General features: G+C 38.4%; 2 protein-coding genes across 2 annotated transcripts in view; one reads left to right on the top strand and one right to left on the bottom strand.

Annotated features, from left to right (window-relative positions):
• Window positions 1-265: 265 nt before the first annotated feature.
• cartl (cocaine- and amphetamine-regulated transcript-like) lies at window positions 266-2,918 on the bottom strand. Its single transcript, XM_022197391.2, has 3 exons — window positions 2,622-2,918; window positions 1,178-1,255; window positions 266-626 (listed from the first exon to the last, which is right to left on the bottom strand). Exons 1-3 carry the CDS (start codon window positions 2,895-2,897, stop codon window positions 519-521), a joined length of 462 nt encoding a protein of 153 aa, XP_022053083.2. The 5' UTR covers window positions 2,898-2,918; the 3' UTR covers window positions 266-518.
• Window positions 2,919-8,023: 5,105 nt separating this feature from the next.
• iqgap1 (IQ motif containing GTPase activating protein 1) overlaps window positions 8,024-15,193 on the top strand; it is a 78,126-nt gene continuing 70,956 nt past the window's right edge. Inside the window, exons 1-2 of the mRNA XM_051960945.1 lie at window positions 8,024-8,279; window positions 10,257-10,359. Of these exons, the coding sequence (XP_051816905.1) occupies window positions 8,234-8,279; window positions 10,257-10,359 (149 nt within the window). The 5' untranslated portion in view covers window positions 8,024-8,233. The remainder of the gene's footprint in view (window positions 8,280-10,256; window positions 10,360-15,193) is intronic.

The raw sequence follows: 15,193 nt of genomic DNA on the forward strand, positions 1-15,193 counted from the left end.
TGGAATTTTCAGATACTGGTATAATGTTTGTTTGACTTGAGAAGAATGTTTGCAGCTTCAAACTAGATTATGACCAAATTAATTTGCATCAATGCATCTTTTTTAAACATAGTATTATGAAAAATGATTCCACTGGAGAACTAATGGCCAAAATATCAAACGTTAGCAAGAAGTTATAATGAAATTCCAGTTGCTACCTTGAAACTTGGATTTATATGTTTGAAATCCCCGAAGTGTAAACTCCAAATAAATAAAATAACACAAATCTATGTTGACATACCTGTTTATTGAACATGAAACATCCACATGCCACAGAGCATCACCACAACAGTCAGCAGTATAAAATCCATGCTTCTCCTCAGGCAACAACAACAGTAATAATAATAATAATAATAAAAGATAAATGATGATGTTAGACACAGAGAGTGACTGAGGGGTGGAGCTGGATTATGGAAGTTGTGCTGCCTGCTGGAGGATGTTTGTTCCTGCAGAAGTGGAAAACAAAAGTAGTCTGGGGTTCAGATGCATTTTAGCAGGTAGGAGTTGCAGTTTGCTGCTCTTCCACAGTCACAGAGCTTCCCGATGCGAGGGCCGAACTTCATGGCACAACGGTCGCCCATCCCACACTGAGGAAAAAAAGTGGAATTACATCTATTCGATACATCTGCAGTCATTTAGAAAAGAATATCTGGTGCTAATTTTGTAAAAATGACAACAAAGAGTGTCATATTTCTTATTTTCCCCCCAAATTATGGAGCAAACACCAGCGCAGTCCTTCACAGGGCTTCATTTACTCTGATTAATGAGTGTAATTATTTCTATTAATGCTGTCAGACTGACTTAACATAAAAAGTGAGAATGAAAACGAGGCAGAGAGAATTAATCAAATCCTGTTCATTAGTTCAAGCTGTTGCTAACAGGCTGATTTATTGTCACAGCTTTTTAAATTTTCCCTCCTTCAGCTAATTGCAGTATTTCTGATTAGTCTGTTAATTCCACCGAGTGAACCGCTGTCGTCTGCATTTTCTTGTTATCTTTTAATTAGTGGCAGGTATCTCTTGCTAACGGCTTTAATTAAACAGCACTGGAGGGATGCTGGAGACCCACAACTCTGACTGGTCGTACAAATGGCTGAATTAAAGCTGCGCTGCTGTAATGTTAAAGTGAGAACGGTCACCAGAGGGATGCTGCCTCGCTTCTCTGTGGAGGGAACTCGGTTTTGTGCCCGACCCAGCAGAGCCTCCAGCGCCTCCAACTGCAAAGAAGAAATAAAATACAAATAAAAATTAGATAAAAGAAGAATACCTGCTTGTGTTAACTCAATAAACTTTTAAACACAGTCCTAAACGGAGCCCCAAAGAGGGTTTAAAGAATTAGCATGAAGTCGGACCAAGAATATAAATGATAGCAATAATAAATACTACAGCAAAAAGGTTTCCTCTCATGTACTTGCCAATTTTCTGTTGTTTTTTGGGTGTTTTGCGTCCACTTCCGTTCATATGTCATCTGAAGTCAAATTTTTAGAACATTTTACTAAAAATGTGGTACAATAGGATTTAATAACAAAAAGAGATCTCCAAAATATTGGAAACTTAGAATCCAATATTTAAACAAAATCAAACAAAAGATTTTAAAGCTGGTTTTATTCAAACTTCAAATTAATTTCCTGTAAATGAATGCAAATTAGTGCATATTTAATGAGTTAATAGCCTGGTACCATACAAAACAATGTGTCTTAATGTCATTAATCAACTGGAGATTATTCATTTCAGTTAGAAGGTCGTCAGTAAGAAAATCAGAAAAATATTTGTGCTCTGATTCTACAAAATGAGTTCATAAATCTAGATTATTGCATTTACAGGAGCTTTCTGGTTTATTTTGTTAAGTTTCATTGTCACTTATGCTTCATTGGTGGAATATAAAGTTGTTAATGTTCATCTGGAGGAAAATCTAAAAGAGCTGAAAGGATTCTATGAACATAAAGCAAACTATATTTTCAAATAATTTCCTTTAGATGTAGAGAAAACATTGTATTGTAATATATCTCATGTATTCTTACTTCTAGGAAATGCTCAAACCCAACATGCTGCAGTTTTTGGTGCTGCACTATTCCATCAAACTGGAACATTATAAATATGTTGTACATAATTTTATACATTTTTTAAACAAATTAAGTCAGACAAATTTGGCATCTTTGGAAACTCTGACACACTGACCAGGAACTAAAATGATGCTGTGGGAGTTTAAGAGGTTAGGGAATATTGAAAATTATTTAATTCATTTTAATTTAACAACCATGATGTACTTAATAAGCTGCATCAAACAAAACCAGACTCAAATTGACTACATGCAAAAATCAGCAATTTCCAAAATTGTTGAACATTTTTTAGTGTTTCCTGCAACTTGCATGTATTTTTTTTTAAAGATGCACCCAAAAACATTTAGTTCAGATCAGAGGCCTGTAAACACATGCACACAACAAACTTTGCAAACACAATCGAAGGGTTTATCACGATGTTTCCAGCAGGTTTCTGATTAATGTTCAGAAATAAACGCTACAAAACGTTCTACTTTAGGATCCAGAAGCATCAAAGACTCCCCACATTCCTCCACAAACTCACCAGATCTCTGTCCGCAGCTGCTTCTGGTTTGTCTTCTCCAAACTCGTCGGAAACCTCCAGAGAAACTTGACCGTGACACAGAACCGACAGCAGGCCGAGCAGCAGCAGCAGCCCGAGGAGCGACCCGGAGCTCTCCATGGTGCTGGTCCGGTGCAGGAGGGCGGAGGTCCGGTGGAGGAAGGTGGAGGTAGCGGTGCAGGAGGGCGGAGGTCCCGGCAGGAGGCAGCAGATGAGAGCGGGAGCAGCGAGGGTCGCAGCAGGAGCTTCTCCCTGCATCTCCCGGACCTTCTGCTCTCTTATAGCGGGTCTGAAGCCCCGCCCGGAGGCCCCGAGGACCGACGTGCAGGAGGAGAGTCTGGTATCAGTGCACGATAAACCCACCAGCATTCAACTCTTATTTATTTAACAAGTGCTGGTAAAAAGGGAGACCATACAGAATTAATCCAGTGTCTCAGCTTCCAACTTGACTCAGTTCTAAAAACACCAGTTAGTAGAAGACACAGAAGAAAAAAAAAAAATCAAAAACAGAAGTGATGAATCCATTTCAAACATCTATCCTGAGATCACTTTATTACAGGCAGAACTGGTCAAAAAATGTGACATCAAATACACTCTAAAAAATGCTTGGGCTCAACAACAACACATTTTTTGCAGTGTTCTTGAGTTTTGACAGCGTCTCATGAAATTATCTTTCATCAGCAAACTATATTGAGTGAGTGGAGTTTAGCTTTAGCTTTCCCTCTGCAATCAAACAGATTTTTAATCAACATTTATTTAATCATTTGCAGCATAAACACACAAGTTTTGCAAATAAGTTTATTATTCCAAGAAATTTAGTTCCAATTAGTATTTCCACATTATTTAAAGTGCTCTGTGTGTAGTTTTGAAGTTGGTAAATTTAACAATTTAAGCTTCTACAGTGTCTAGTAAGTAGGGGAGGACGCTGAAATCCGATATCTTTAGCCAGACTCTTCTCCTCTGTTGTTTCCAAATGGTGGAACAAATTACCAAACTCTGTGCCTTCTGCTGAGTCCCTTTCTACTTTTAAAAGACAATTGAAGACTCAGTTGTTCAGAGAACACCTTGGCACTTAATCTGACTCCACCTTAGGGGTAGAATAAGTCAGGTGGTCCAAAACCCAGCACTTATTTAGCGCTGACAAAATTAAAAAGAAAAAAAGGGTGTGTGTGTGTGTGTGTGTGTGTGTGTGGGGGGGGGGTGGCAATTCTTCTGCAACTTGATGGCAACACCTTTGACCAATCACACTTGAAGCACTTTTTGCACTTACTACAGGTTTTTCCTTATGTCTGAATTCTTGCTTGTGTTGTACATCGCTTTGGACAAAAGCGTCTGCTAAATGAAATTGTAGAATTGCAGAATTGTAGAAATCCTGATGTTAAGGCAAAAATAAATAAATACAATTAAGTTAGATGGTGCAGTTCATCTGAATTTGTTGTCTTTCTGACACAGACTTGTTTCTTCATCACAGTCCACAGGTTCTTGATGGAGTTTAAGTCAGGACTTTGAGAAGGCCAGTCTAAAACCTTCATTCTAATTTAACTGTTTGTTTTTATATACCACTTTTGATGTGTATTTGGGGTCATTGTCTTATTGAGACACCCATTTAGCCTTCTGCTGATGATTTTAGGATTCCCTGCAGAATGTGGAGATGAACTTCCTTCTTCTTTATTCCATTTACTTTGTGTAAATCTTCAATTCCACAGAGCATGATACTGCCACCACTATGCTTGATGGTAGGTTTGGCGTTCTTGGAGTTAAAGGCTTCACCTTCTCTCCTCCAAACTTATTTCTGGCCAGTTTTTGTTCCATTTGACCACAGAACTGTCCTCCAGAAGGTCTTTTCTTTGTCCATGTGATCAGCAGCAAACTTCAGTGGAGCTCTAAGGTTCTGCTTCTAGAGGAAGATCTTCCTTCTTCTTGTTGATACAAAACACTGTGGACACTGACAGCTGTATTCCAGCAGCTTCTAATTCATTCAGATCTGCTTTTTGATGATTCTTGGTCGACTCCTGACCTTCCTGACCAACTGCCTCTCAGCAGCAGGTGATAGTTTGTTGATTGAGTTTCGTTGACACAGATGATTTGAGGATCTGAAGCTGCTTTGAAACGGCTCCAAATGACTTTCTTGACTTGTTCCAGTCAAGAATTTGCTCTTTCTGATCTTTGCTGAGCTCCTCAGACTTTCCTACTGTAGTGTTTAAGTCCAACGAGTGGATCAAATGGGGGCTCCATTTATATTGGCCCAGAGGAGTCACCAGCTGTAGTCAATCGTAATCACTCATGAGAAGTTAAGAGACCCTGAAACTAAAAAAAAATAAAAATAACTAGAAAGGCACTCGGAGAGCGCATACCTCCGCCATGTCGTTTGTCTGTCTGTGTGTGTGTGTGTCCGTCTGTGTGTGTCTGTCTGTTAACAGCATAACTCAACAGATGGCCACCTGGCGGCCATCTCTCAATTGTCCTTCGACCTTCAAAAAATTCCTGGATCCAGACGGTGATTCGGATCACCTCCAAAATCTAATCGATTCTTACTTGTGCTCTTCCGGACATCCTGTAAAAATTTGGTGAAAATCCGTCCATGACTTTTTGAGTTATGCTGTTAACAGACAAACAGACACACACACACACACACACACACACACACACACACACACACACACACACACACACACACACACACACACACACACACACACACACACACAGACAGACAGACAAACAAACTCCGGTGATTACATATCCTCCTGGCGGAGGTAATTAACACAACTTTCTACATCACATGTGATGTTTATTCAAGTTACTGTCCATCACTTCCACCTGGTATTTATACATTCAATCATCCATTCACTGCCTGTAAAATCACCTCTTTGTCACACGTTTGAGCTTCATTCTTGATTCGTTAATCCTGGTTCCTGTCTGTTCCACCTCCTAACAGCCTCTAAGCCTGATTTTACATAAAATGTAAATAAAACTTTTCCTATTTGTCCCATTTAAATCTTCCTTCCTGTTTTCCTCATGCAACGTTAACATGAAGAAATGAATCTCCACTAATAGTCAAATCAGTTAATTCACCAATGCAAGAGTGAAATAACATTATTATTGTGGTGGCTGCAATATGTTGGCTGAAAACTGTGCCACCAGAAACTGAATTTGAAGAATTTACATTTGAGTTTTTATTGCTCAACTTAAAATAATAGCAAAGAAATCTGAATATATGTCATAGAATTTAAAAATGATTTTTTAAAATTCAAACTGCGTCCTATTACTGTGAGGATCAAATATAATTACAGAGCAGCGGAATTAAAATTAAAAATATTTTCAGTTTCAAGTTTATTGAAATCTGGGTTCAATTGAAAACATCAATCACATTTCTAATTATATGACTCTCACTCGAAGTTTTATATTAATAAATTAAATATTAAATCATATTCTCAATAACATGATAAACTTTGTCTGCTTTTGATTCTATTTTTTTAAAAGAAATATTATTCAAACTGATTATTAACACTAATTTACAATCAAAATTAATTTGATTGTTGCTAACCAATCAATGAATCTTCGCAGCTTTATCCTTAATTTGCAACTTCAGGCACAGCTCTGTTTGATAAGTGCAGAAAGTCTTTGTCTTGGACTTTATTTCCGGCAGATTTATGCCACGTGAGGCTTTCATGATTAGAATTGAAATTTAGAATTACTCAAACTGATTAATCTTTTGACAAAATAGTTGGTGAATAATAAAAAAGCCATCAAAAATTAGTTAATTAATAGATTCTGACTCCAGTGGAAGAAGTGAATTTCTAAAAGGCAAACAGATTCACATCATTTATTTCCAGCTTTTGAGCTCACGATAACATTTTAGACGCATTTTAATGAGGATTATTCAAATTAAACAGGCATAAATCCACTGAGAACCCAATAAGTGATTAATGAGAATCTGCCACGATTGAAGTTTGAGTCTTTAAAAAATACAAGACGGAGGTCCCTGGTAAAAACAAATGGTATATTAGAATGTAGAATATTTGGTGATTTAATTGGATATGAAGCCTCCTGCTCTGCTACACAACGTCACATTTATTAAACGTTCTAACTTTGAGCTTAAATGTTCTCAAGAGCAGCAGCGATTGTTGAAACTTCCTCAGAGTCTTTCTGGGAACATTAGAAATCAGAAACTGATCAATAAGCAGAAGCTGAAGAAGCTGATTGGAGGAAAGCGAAACCGTGCAGATCACTGGAGCCTGACAGCAGAGTTTAAAATATCAGCTGCAGTCAGTCGACACACTTCAGAGGATCATAAATCACTGATGTCCTCTATGAACGAATAAAAACTACACAGAACAAGAAGCAGCTAAAAGCAGCTCACTGCAGCTGTTTACTGCAACTACAAGATGTTTATTAATGAAAGGATTTACAAGTTACTGAGCAGCTTTATGACTAAAATAAGGCAGGTTTTCTGTAGGTTTTTCATGTCTGTGGCCAATTTTCAGTGGTTTCTGGGATGTTTTGCATTCATGACATAATAACTTTTAGAACAACCAGAAATAAAACATCCAAAGTACACACTTAAATGTTGATTTTACTGCACCTTGTAGCAAATTAGCACATAATTAATGACATATTAATGACTCATTTGCATAGTTAAAGATCAAAGAAAAATTGGAACTCAAAAATATGTGTCAGCTGGGGAAGTTTCATAATAATATCTTTCTTTTAAAAAAATACCTGCAATGAGTTTCCAATGAAAAAATTATAGATTTTTTTTTAAAAAAGCTGTTTTCTCACTATCTGAATTAGAAATCTCCACTTTCACCTTTCCCCCAAATATTGTGGTGGATCATGTTTATTTCACTGTGGGAAACAATAATTGTGACAAATATTTGACTCACTGTACTGCCCCAGAGTGAAAGAAGGTCACACAACACATAATTCTATTTTTATTATTATGAGGCTTTCATCATTAACAAACGATTAAGTTGCATTCCAGCCACTGCTGCTACTAATCTGTTTCTACACGGAGGTAAAATTCTCAAATTAACACTCAGGAATCAAGTTTTGAATGATTTTGAGGCAAAGTTTGAAGAAACTGAATGAATGGGATCCACTTTTATGTGTCCAAACAAAGATCATTTGGCTTAGAAGTACATATCAGTGTTGAAAACGGCAATTTCTGAAGTTTTTATCGCACTCAGTTTCCAGTTATTGACAAGAAAGATGCTTAATGTAAATACTGTGAACTTTGTAGTGATTTGTGACGGCCTCTGGAGGCCCCCGGACCTCAGTTTGACCCTCCGGCCCTCCAGAGGCCAGCAGGCGGCGCTGCGGCTGCAGTTTGTCCGCCTGCTGGCCACTGAGCTGAGTTTCCTGAAACGCATAGCTCAGGATTAGGAAGAACACACCCAGTGACATCAGGGAGGTTTGAAGAAGCAGAAAAAGTCTCAAACTGCAGAAGGAACTGGAGGGCCGGAGGGTCCTCAGCGGCTTTTCTCAGGTTCACTGCGGCGCTTTGAGCTCCAGCTCCGGACGCTTCGGTCTCCAGGCGGTGCGTAAAAGTTTGTGTTGCCACTGAAGCGCAGCGGAGAGTTTCTGAAGAGAGGATGTCAACTTCAGAGGAGACGGACGGACTCCGGCCCAGATATGGCTGTAAGTTCTTACTTTCCTCACCTCCACATGCATCAGACTCCAGAGCAGCTGCGGTTCGTCCGGATCTTCCCGCTGCTGCTGCAAAACCTCCAGAAAAAGTCGCTTATTTGCTGGAAGCGCGCACAGGTTAAACTTCTGACAGCATGCTTTCTGCTTATTATGACTTCCGCGTTTTTATAATAAAGCATCGCAGCAGCAGGAGGGAGGAGGCCTTTTACACTTTACACAACTTTTCCTGTCGTGCACAAGTTAGTTTAACAGTTTAATTTCAGCAAATCTCCAAAACAGAACACAGCAGTCAGCATTTAGTCATCAAGTTTTGCTTCTACATGGAGATGTAATTACCAGATGAACAACCAACGCCCAGGAATCAGTTCTGGAGAGTTTTTCTTGTATAATTAAAAAAAAAAAACTGAATGAATTTTATGCATCCATAAACAGTAGAAAACAAGATGTATTCTCCTCAGCAGGCTGGTCCCAGTATTTATAATGTCTGAGTGCATAATACTGGTGAGTGGTGGGAAAAGTCAATTTTTGAAGTTTTTCTTCCACTTTTCCCTTCAGTTTCAATTAAAATCACGTTTAACCTTCTGAGAAAGTGGCCTCTGAATTAATTTATGTCTATTTAGTGTGATCACATATTAGTGATGGGAAAAGCTAATTTTTGAAGTTCTTCTTCCACATTTCCCTCAAGTTTAAGTTCAAATTACATTTCTCTACTCAGAAGGTTGCCTCTGAATGAATTTTATGTGTCTGTCAACTTTGGAAAGCAAGAGTCAGTTTGTTCAGCAGCATCGTTCCAGTATATTTTTCATTTTTGAGCACATATTAGTGGTGAAAAAAATGGAGTTTTTCCTTTCACTCTTACCTTCAGTTTAGTTAAAATTGAGTGTAATCTGCTCAGTAAGTGGCCTGTGAATGATTTTTCTGTGTCCGTGCAGTGTGGAAAACTAGAATTTCTTTTCTCGGCAGCCTTGTCCCATGTATTTTGTCATTTTTGACCACATATCAGTGGTAAAAAAAAGGCAAATTTCTGAGGTTTTTGTTCCACTCTGTGCTTCAGTTTCAGTTAAAATCACGTTTAGCCTGCTGCGAAAGTGGCCTGGGAATAAATTGTATGTGTCCATCAAGTGTGCAAAGCAAGGCTGGTCCCAGTATTTAGCATTTTTCACCACATGTCACTGCTGGAAAAAGAGCATGTCTGAAGTTTTTCTTCCTCTTTTCCCTTCAGTTTGTGCTAAAATCCCTCTTAAACTGCTGAGAAATTCTTCTATGAATGAATTTTATGCATCCATCAACTGTGGAAGACAAGGCTGGTCCTTGTATTTTTCATCTTTGAGTATCAGTGGTAAAAAAAAGGGCATTCTGAAGTTTCCCTTCCACTTCCCCCCCTAGTTTTTGCTAAAATCCCGTTTTACCTGCTGAGGAAGTCGCCTCTCATCCCATCCAGGCTTCACTCTCTCACCTCAGCAGTGACAGGAGGCTCAAAAAGAGGCCTCTTTGTATTGCGCGCCCTCCCGTCCCATCCCCCCGCCGATTCATAATTTGGGAAAAACTTGCTTTGGGGAGCCTTGGATGTGCCGGCTCAGCTCTAATCTCCTGGGAATCGCCCCATAGCGTCCTCGGCATTGTTTCTTGTTCTGGGTGTATGAATGAGTACGTCATGTACAGATGCAGGCATGCCCACATCACAGTCCCACACTTGGAGCTCTACAGATGACTAATAAACAAGGCGGCTCTCCTGGGAGACACCTCAGTTTGTGGAAGTTTTTGCAGAGGCCACGTAGCTGCACGGAAACATTTTCTCAGTTATGCAAGCAGAACAAAACTTCAACTTAAACAGATGTGACCAGAATTCACCACCGTCTTTCTGCAGCAACAGTGTCATGTTCTCATTCATTCATTCATTCATTCATTCACGTTTTTGATGATTTTGAAAATGAAAAAGCGTCGTTTTGTTTGTGTTTGTGGCTGCAGCCGTCCTGGATGGCGTCGAGCGGCTCACGGCGGAGGAGATGGACGAGCGGCGGCAGCAGAACATGGCCTACGAGTACCTGTGTCACCTGGAGGAGGCCAAGAGGTAAGAAGACTAGAGTTAATCCACCTGCAAGTCGAAACAAAGAGCCCCGATTCATGTTTCAGATGATTTCTCTGTGGATATTAGTGGATATAAAGAAGGACTTATACTTTATGAAGTAAAAACTGAGCTTTCAGAGCTGCAAATACTGAAAATTTGCATTAGTGACTGATAATTTTGTCCCTAAAGTGTTAGAAAAAAATTAAAAATCGCTGCTGTATGCTCTATAATATTAGAAAATTGTGCTAAACAGCCACTGTATGCTCCTAAAATCCTTCTTTTTACTACATGTTTTCAAAAGCAGCCCAGAAAACGAAGTTTCCTTACTTCATTCTCATCTGTGATGAAGAAAGGTCTCTCACAGTGGATCTCAGAGGATCTTAGTAGATATAAAGAAGTAATTATAATGCATAAAGTAATAAAAGGTGAAATGCTGAATAGTTTTTATTACTGACTGACTAATTTGGTCCCTAAAATGTTCAAAAATAGTGGAGAACCACCACAATATGCTCCTAAAAACCTTATTTTTATGACATTTGTCCAAACATTAGCCTAAAAAAACAAAATTACTTGACTTTCTTCTCTATGACAAAGAAAACGTCTCTCACAGTGGATCTCAGGAAATATTAGTGGATATAAAGAAGGATTTATAGTGTATAAAGTAATAAAAGTGGAAACACTGTTCAGTTTTTGTACCTGGCTGATAATTTGATCCCTAAGATGTTAGAAAATCATGAAAAACTGCCACTATATGCTTCTGACAGCCTTCTTTTTGCAGCTTTTGTGAAAATAGTAGCTCGAAAACCAAATTACTTGACTTTATTCTCATCTATGATAAAGAAAACTTGGCAGAACTTTGGATTTTGTCATTTTGTCTTGGAAAAACAGTTAGTTGTCAGAATTGTAGCTTTTTTTTAACTTAAAACTCGCAAAGCTGACGTTCGACCTTGGAAATAGTCTATTTAAAGTTGGTTCTTGACTCTAGTTTGGATGTTTGAGCCTCGCAAACTCAGTGGCTTTCAGGTTTTAGATCCAGTTGGTGTGCATTTGACAGTGATACAAGCAGCACAACAAGCATCTGTTTAGAGTCTTGCTGTCTTGTTCATTGTTCCTTATTTAAATCTAAATTTAGCCCATTTTACATGAATCTAATGCTTTCAATTGGTTTTCGCACCAGTATTCTTCTAATTTTAATGTCACTCAGACGTGAAAACTAACTTTTAGAAGCATTAATGTGTAGAATTCTTTAGAAAGCTGCAGGAAGCTCATGCTAAGCTCTTCACAAGCTGTTTCATGTAACTCCTTGTTTCCCTGAATCTCTACAATCTTTCTTGAATATGTGACAAATAGTAGCAGTATATAATAGTTGTTCTCTCTAATAGCTGGACCGGGTGTCAGACCTGATGAGGCCTTTCCGCATTAAACACAATTTAATAGTCGGTGTCATTATGGAAATCAGCCTTTCCAGTTTCAGTTGCTTTAACTGAGTAGCAGCAGTTTGCAGATTCGGTTTCTGGTGCTGCAGCGTCTCTAACCTCATCTGACTTGATATGAAATGATTCCAGCGACTTCCACAAGGTTGAATTTAGGAAGTAGCTGATTTATACTCGACTTCTGCAGGGATTAGTGGCTGAAATCTCTCACAGTCTGTTGACTTGTTCAGACTTTTAGGCACGTTCAGGTCGTATTTTAGTTGATTTTAGAAAGTCTTGAAAGCAAAAACAAGCCCCTGAGATGTTTCTCTTTGCCGTGGCATTTGGAGAGAAGTCTCAGAGCTGGAATGTGTTTCGATTCACCTCGGTTTTAAAGATAATAATCATAATTTTGCTAATTTTAGAGTCTTTTTTGCCATCAGAGTCCTTGGATGGCTGCTTTTATATAGATATCATTTAAAACTTGAAAACTTTGCCTTAATTTTTGTTGAAATTATTTGCAGTTATTGTCCTGTGGGTCTGCTGGGTAAAATGTGAAGCTAAAAACAAGTTCCTGAAATGATTGTGTAATTGTTTTTTTCCTCCACTAAACATTGTAATATTAAGATCAAGATGTGTTGGACACGTGTTAGATATTTTTTGAAGTTGTAAACATTATTTTGAAAGGTTGGTTGATGTAATAATGTTGCATCAACTTATTACGAAGAATAATTTAAACTCAAATCTTCCGTGTTAGTTAAATTAAAGCTAAATTTAAGTCGAGGTAACTTCATTTTTCTTCACTTGAGGTTGAGAATTTCATATCTCCTTCCTCGTTATAACATATCTGGACAATTTCAGAAAGTTTAGACTGATGATTAAAATACCTTTGATTGTAGAGGAAAAGCTAATTCTGCTAACTCAGTGTAGTTTGCTGATGGACATTATTTCATTAGAAGTTGTCTTAACTCAAAACAGTTGATGCAGTCGTACATATTTTGTGTTTTTTGAGTTTATGAAGCCAGTTCCAGTTAGACAATTTATTTCATTCATGTCAAATGAAATCATTTTTTTTATTTTAGCACGTTTTAAAATAACCTTGAGTTGATAAAAGTGCTACAAAAGTAAGGCAGCAACTAACATATGTCCAAAAAAGTAAGACAGGATAAAGACTTTCAAGCAGTAAACAAAAATGAAATGGCATAAAAAACCAAGAACAAGGCAGAATGGCAACTTGTGCCGTCAATTTCTGAAATAAAAGAATGAATAAATAGAAGGTTTAATAGCTAGAACTGTATTAAACTGACAGAATCTTAAAAGCACGTACAAAACAGCCATACAAACTTTGTATTCAGCACAAAGGCCGACTTTTTATGTGTTAGCATGAAATCAGTGACACCTTTTCTCACACACACACACACACACACACACACACACACACACACACACACACACATACACACACACACACACACACACACACACACACACACACACACACACACACACACACACACACACACATTAAAGCACATGCAAACACACACTTGTACGTGTGTGTGTCCTGATCTTAGCGGCCTCGCGTGTGTTTTATCTTTTCGTTGCCTCTGGAGTCGACGTCGTCGCGGGCGGCGCTTTCAAAAGAGGAAGGATTGTGTGAGACAGGAAGTGACTCAGTCCCTGTTGATTTTAGTATCTCCCGCCGTTGCCACAGAAACCCGCGGTTGTCACAGCAACAGGTTCCGGTGTGAGTCTGTGCTGCTGCAACGCTCCGATTGAAAGAGAATTAAAAATGTTTGCTGGCCCTCATCCTCCACCTGCTCTGACGTTATCCTCCATCTGGAGATTCCTGGAGGGATCTTTGTTTTGTCTTCGCCTGGCTTTCCTCTGTCTGACTCTTCTACTTCATTATGGGATGGCGGTTTTATCCCAGGAATGCTTTTTAGGAACTTGGAGAGAACATCCAGACCTTTGCGGATGTACTCGGTGTCGAAATCAGGACAGTTGCTGCCACAAAAAGAACAAAAAAGTACATTTTCAGATCAGCAAAAAGCAAACTCTTACCCAGAACTTTACTCACTACATGGCTTGTGGCTCCTTTGCATTTTGGTCCATTTTCTGCTACTAATAGTGCAGAAATGGCTCATTATTTAGAGTACTGGTACATTTAATACTCTGGTATTAAATATGGTCTGGGTTGCGACCAGGTTTCCCACAGGAAATTAGCATGTAAAGGTGGAAGTGTTGAGAGGAAGGCTTTGGTGAGCTTATTGACCAAACATGGGCAAGTCGTCGTCACAGGAGTAGTTTCACCTCATGCTGCCGAAATAACGTACATGTGATGTGGGGTTTTTTCACATTCAGGATCCTGTTAAGGTGCTTTATAGTGTCCTATTAATACCGCATCGATTTGATTTGTACTCGTTCTATTTTTTTTTTTTGCAGCAAGATTTGAAACCGAAACTTCATTGTTGACCTTTAAAATAGCAGCTGAGAATGAAATCTCTCCAGTCTGTTTAGGCCTCGTGCACATGTACGTTTGTGTTATGTAACATGTAGATTTTCAGTGTTTTTGGCCCTTTGTCCACATGCAAAACCAGTTTTTGGTCATTGACTGAAAGTGGAGCTTTTAGAATATGTCTTCTCTTGTTAAGATATTAAGAAACTCATGATATGTTGGGATTATTGCAACTATTTTTTGTGATAAATTTTGAGTTGTTTGTGCTGTAAAATGTCAGAAAACAGTGAAAAACGTTCATCAGTGACGTTTGTCACTGATGAACTGTACCCAAAGCCCAAGATGACATCCGCAAATGTCTTGTTTTGTCCACAACCCAAAGATATTGAATTTACTGACATAGAGGAGAAAAGAAACCAGAAAAAATTCATATTTAAGAAGCTGGAATCTGAGAAGTTACACATTTTCTCTTGAGACGATTAGTTGACGTTCTAATCTCTCCATAAAGTCAAATTAGATCTTGTCCTTGTGTCACCAAATGCTTCTAAAAATGCAGCTTTCCCCATGTATTCTGGTCTTTCATTCAAACACAAACACACATTTAGGTCATGGAAACAAAGTTGAAATGAGTTTTTTCTCTTAATTATTGCTTATATACTTGCAAAATAGTTGCAAATGAATTTAATTATGACAATTAGTTGATGAATTGTTGCAGCTCTGTTGTTTTTTTTTGCATTTTGACATCAGATTGTGGACCAATATCTTCTTTTCTTTGAGGCGAATGGTGCGCAGTTTTGGATGCAGCCACAATAGTGCTAATGCTAACTTTGCTAACAGGACTTTAAGACATGTCTATGAACATTATATAGACGTGTGATCTTCAGGATTAACTCCATTTTTCTATCTGTCCACACATTGGATTTGCAGCTTGTTCAATGTATCGTTGTTCTTATCGTACTGTAATTTG

The sequence above is a fragment of the Acanthochromis polyacanthus genome, chromosome 2, assembly GCF_021347895.1.
Source record: "Acanthochromis polyacanthus isolate Apoly-LR-REF ecotype Palm Island chromosome 2, KAUST_Apoly_ChrSc, whole genome shotgun sequence".
NCBI lineage: Eukaryota > Metazoa > Chordata > Actinopteri > Pomacentridae > Acanthochromis > Acanthochromis polyacanthus.

Excerpts from the sequence above, each read along its gene's own strand:
- cartl (XM_022197391.2), bottom strand. The coding sequence starts at position 2,897 with ATGCAGGGAGAAGCTCCTGCTGCGACCCTCGCTGCTCCCGCTCTCATC. Across the intron at positions 1,256-2,621 it reads CAGCTGCGGACAGAGATCTG|TTGGAGGCGCTGGAGGCTCT; the intron begins GTGAGTTTGTGG and ends TCTTCTTTGCAG. Across the intron at positions 627-1,177 it reads AGCGAGGCAGCATCCCTCTG|TGTGGGATGGGCGACCGTTG; the intron begins GTGACCGTTCTC and ends TTTTTTCCTCAG.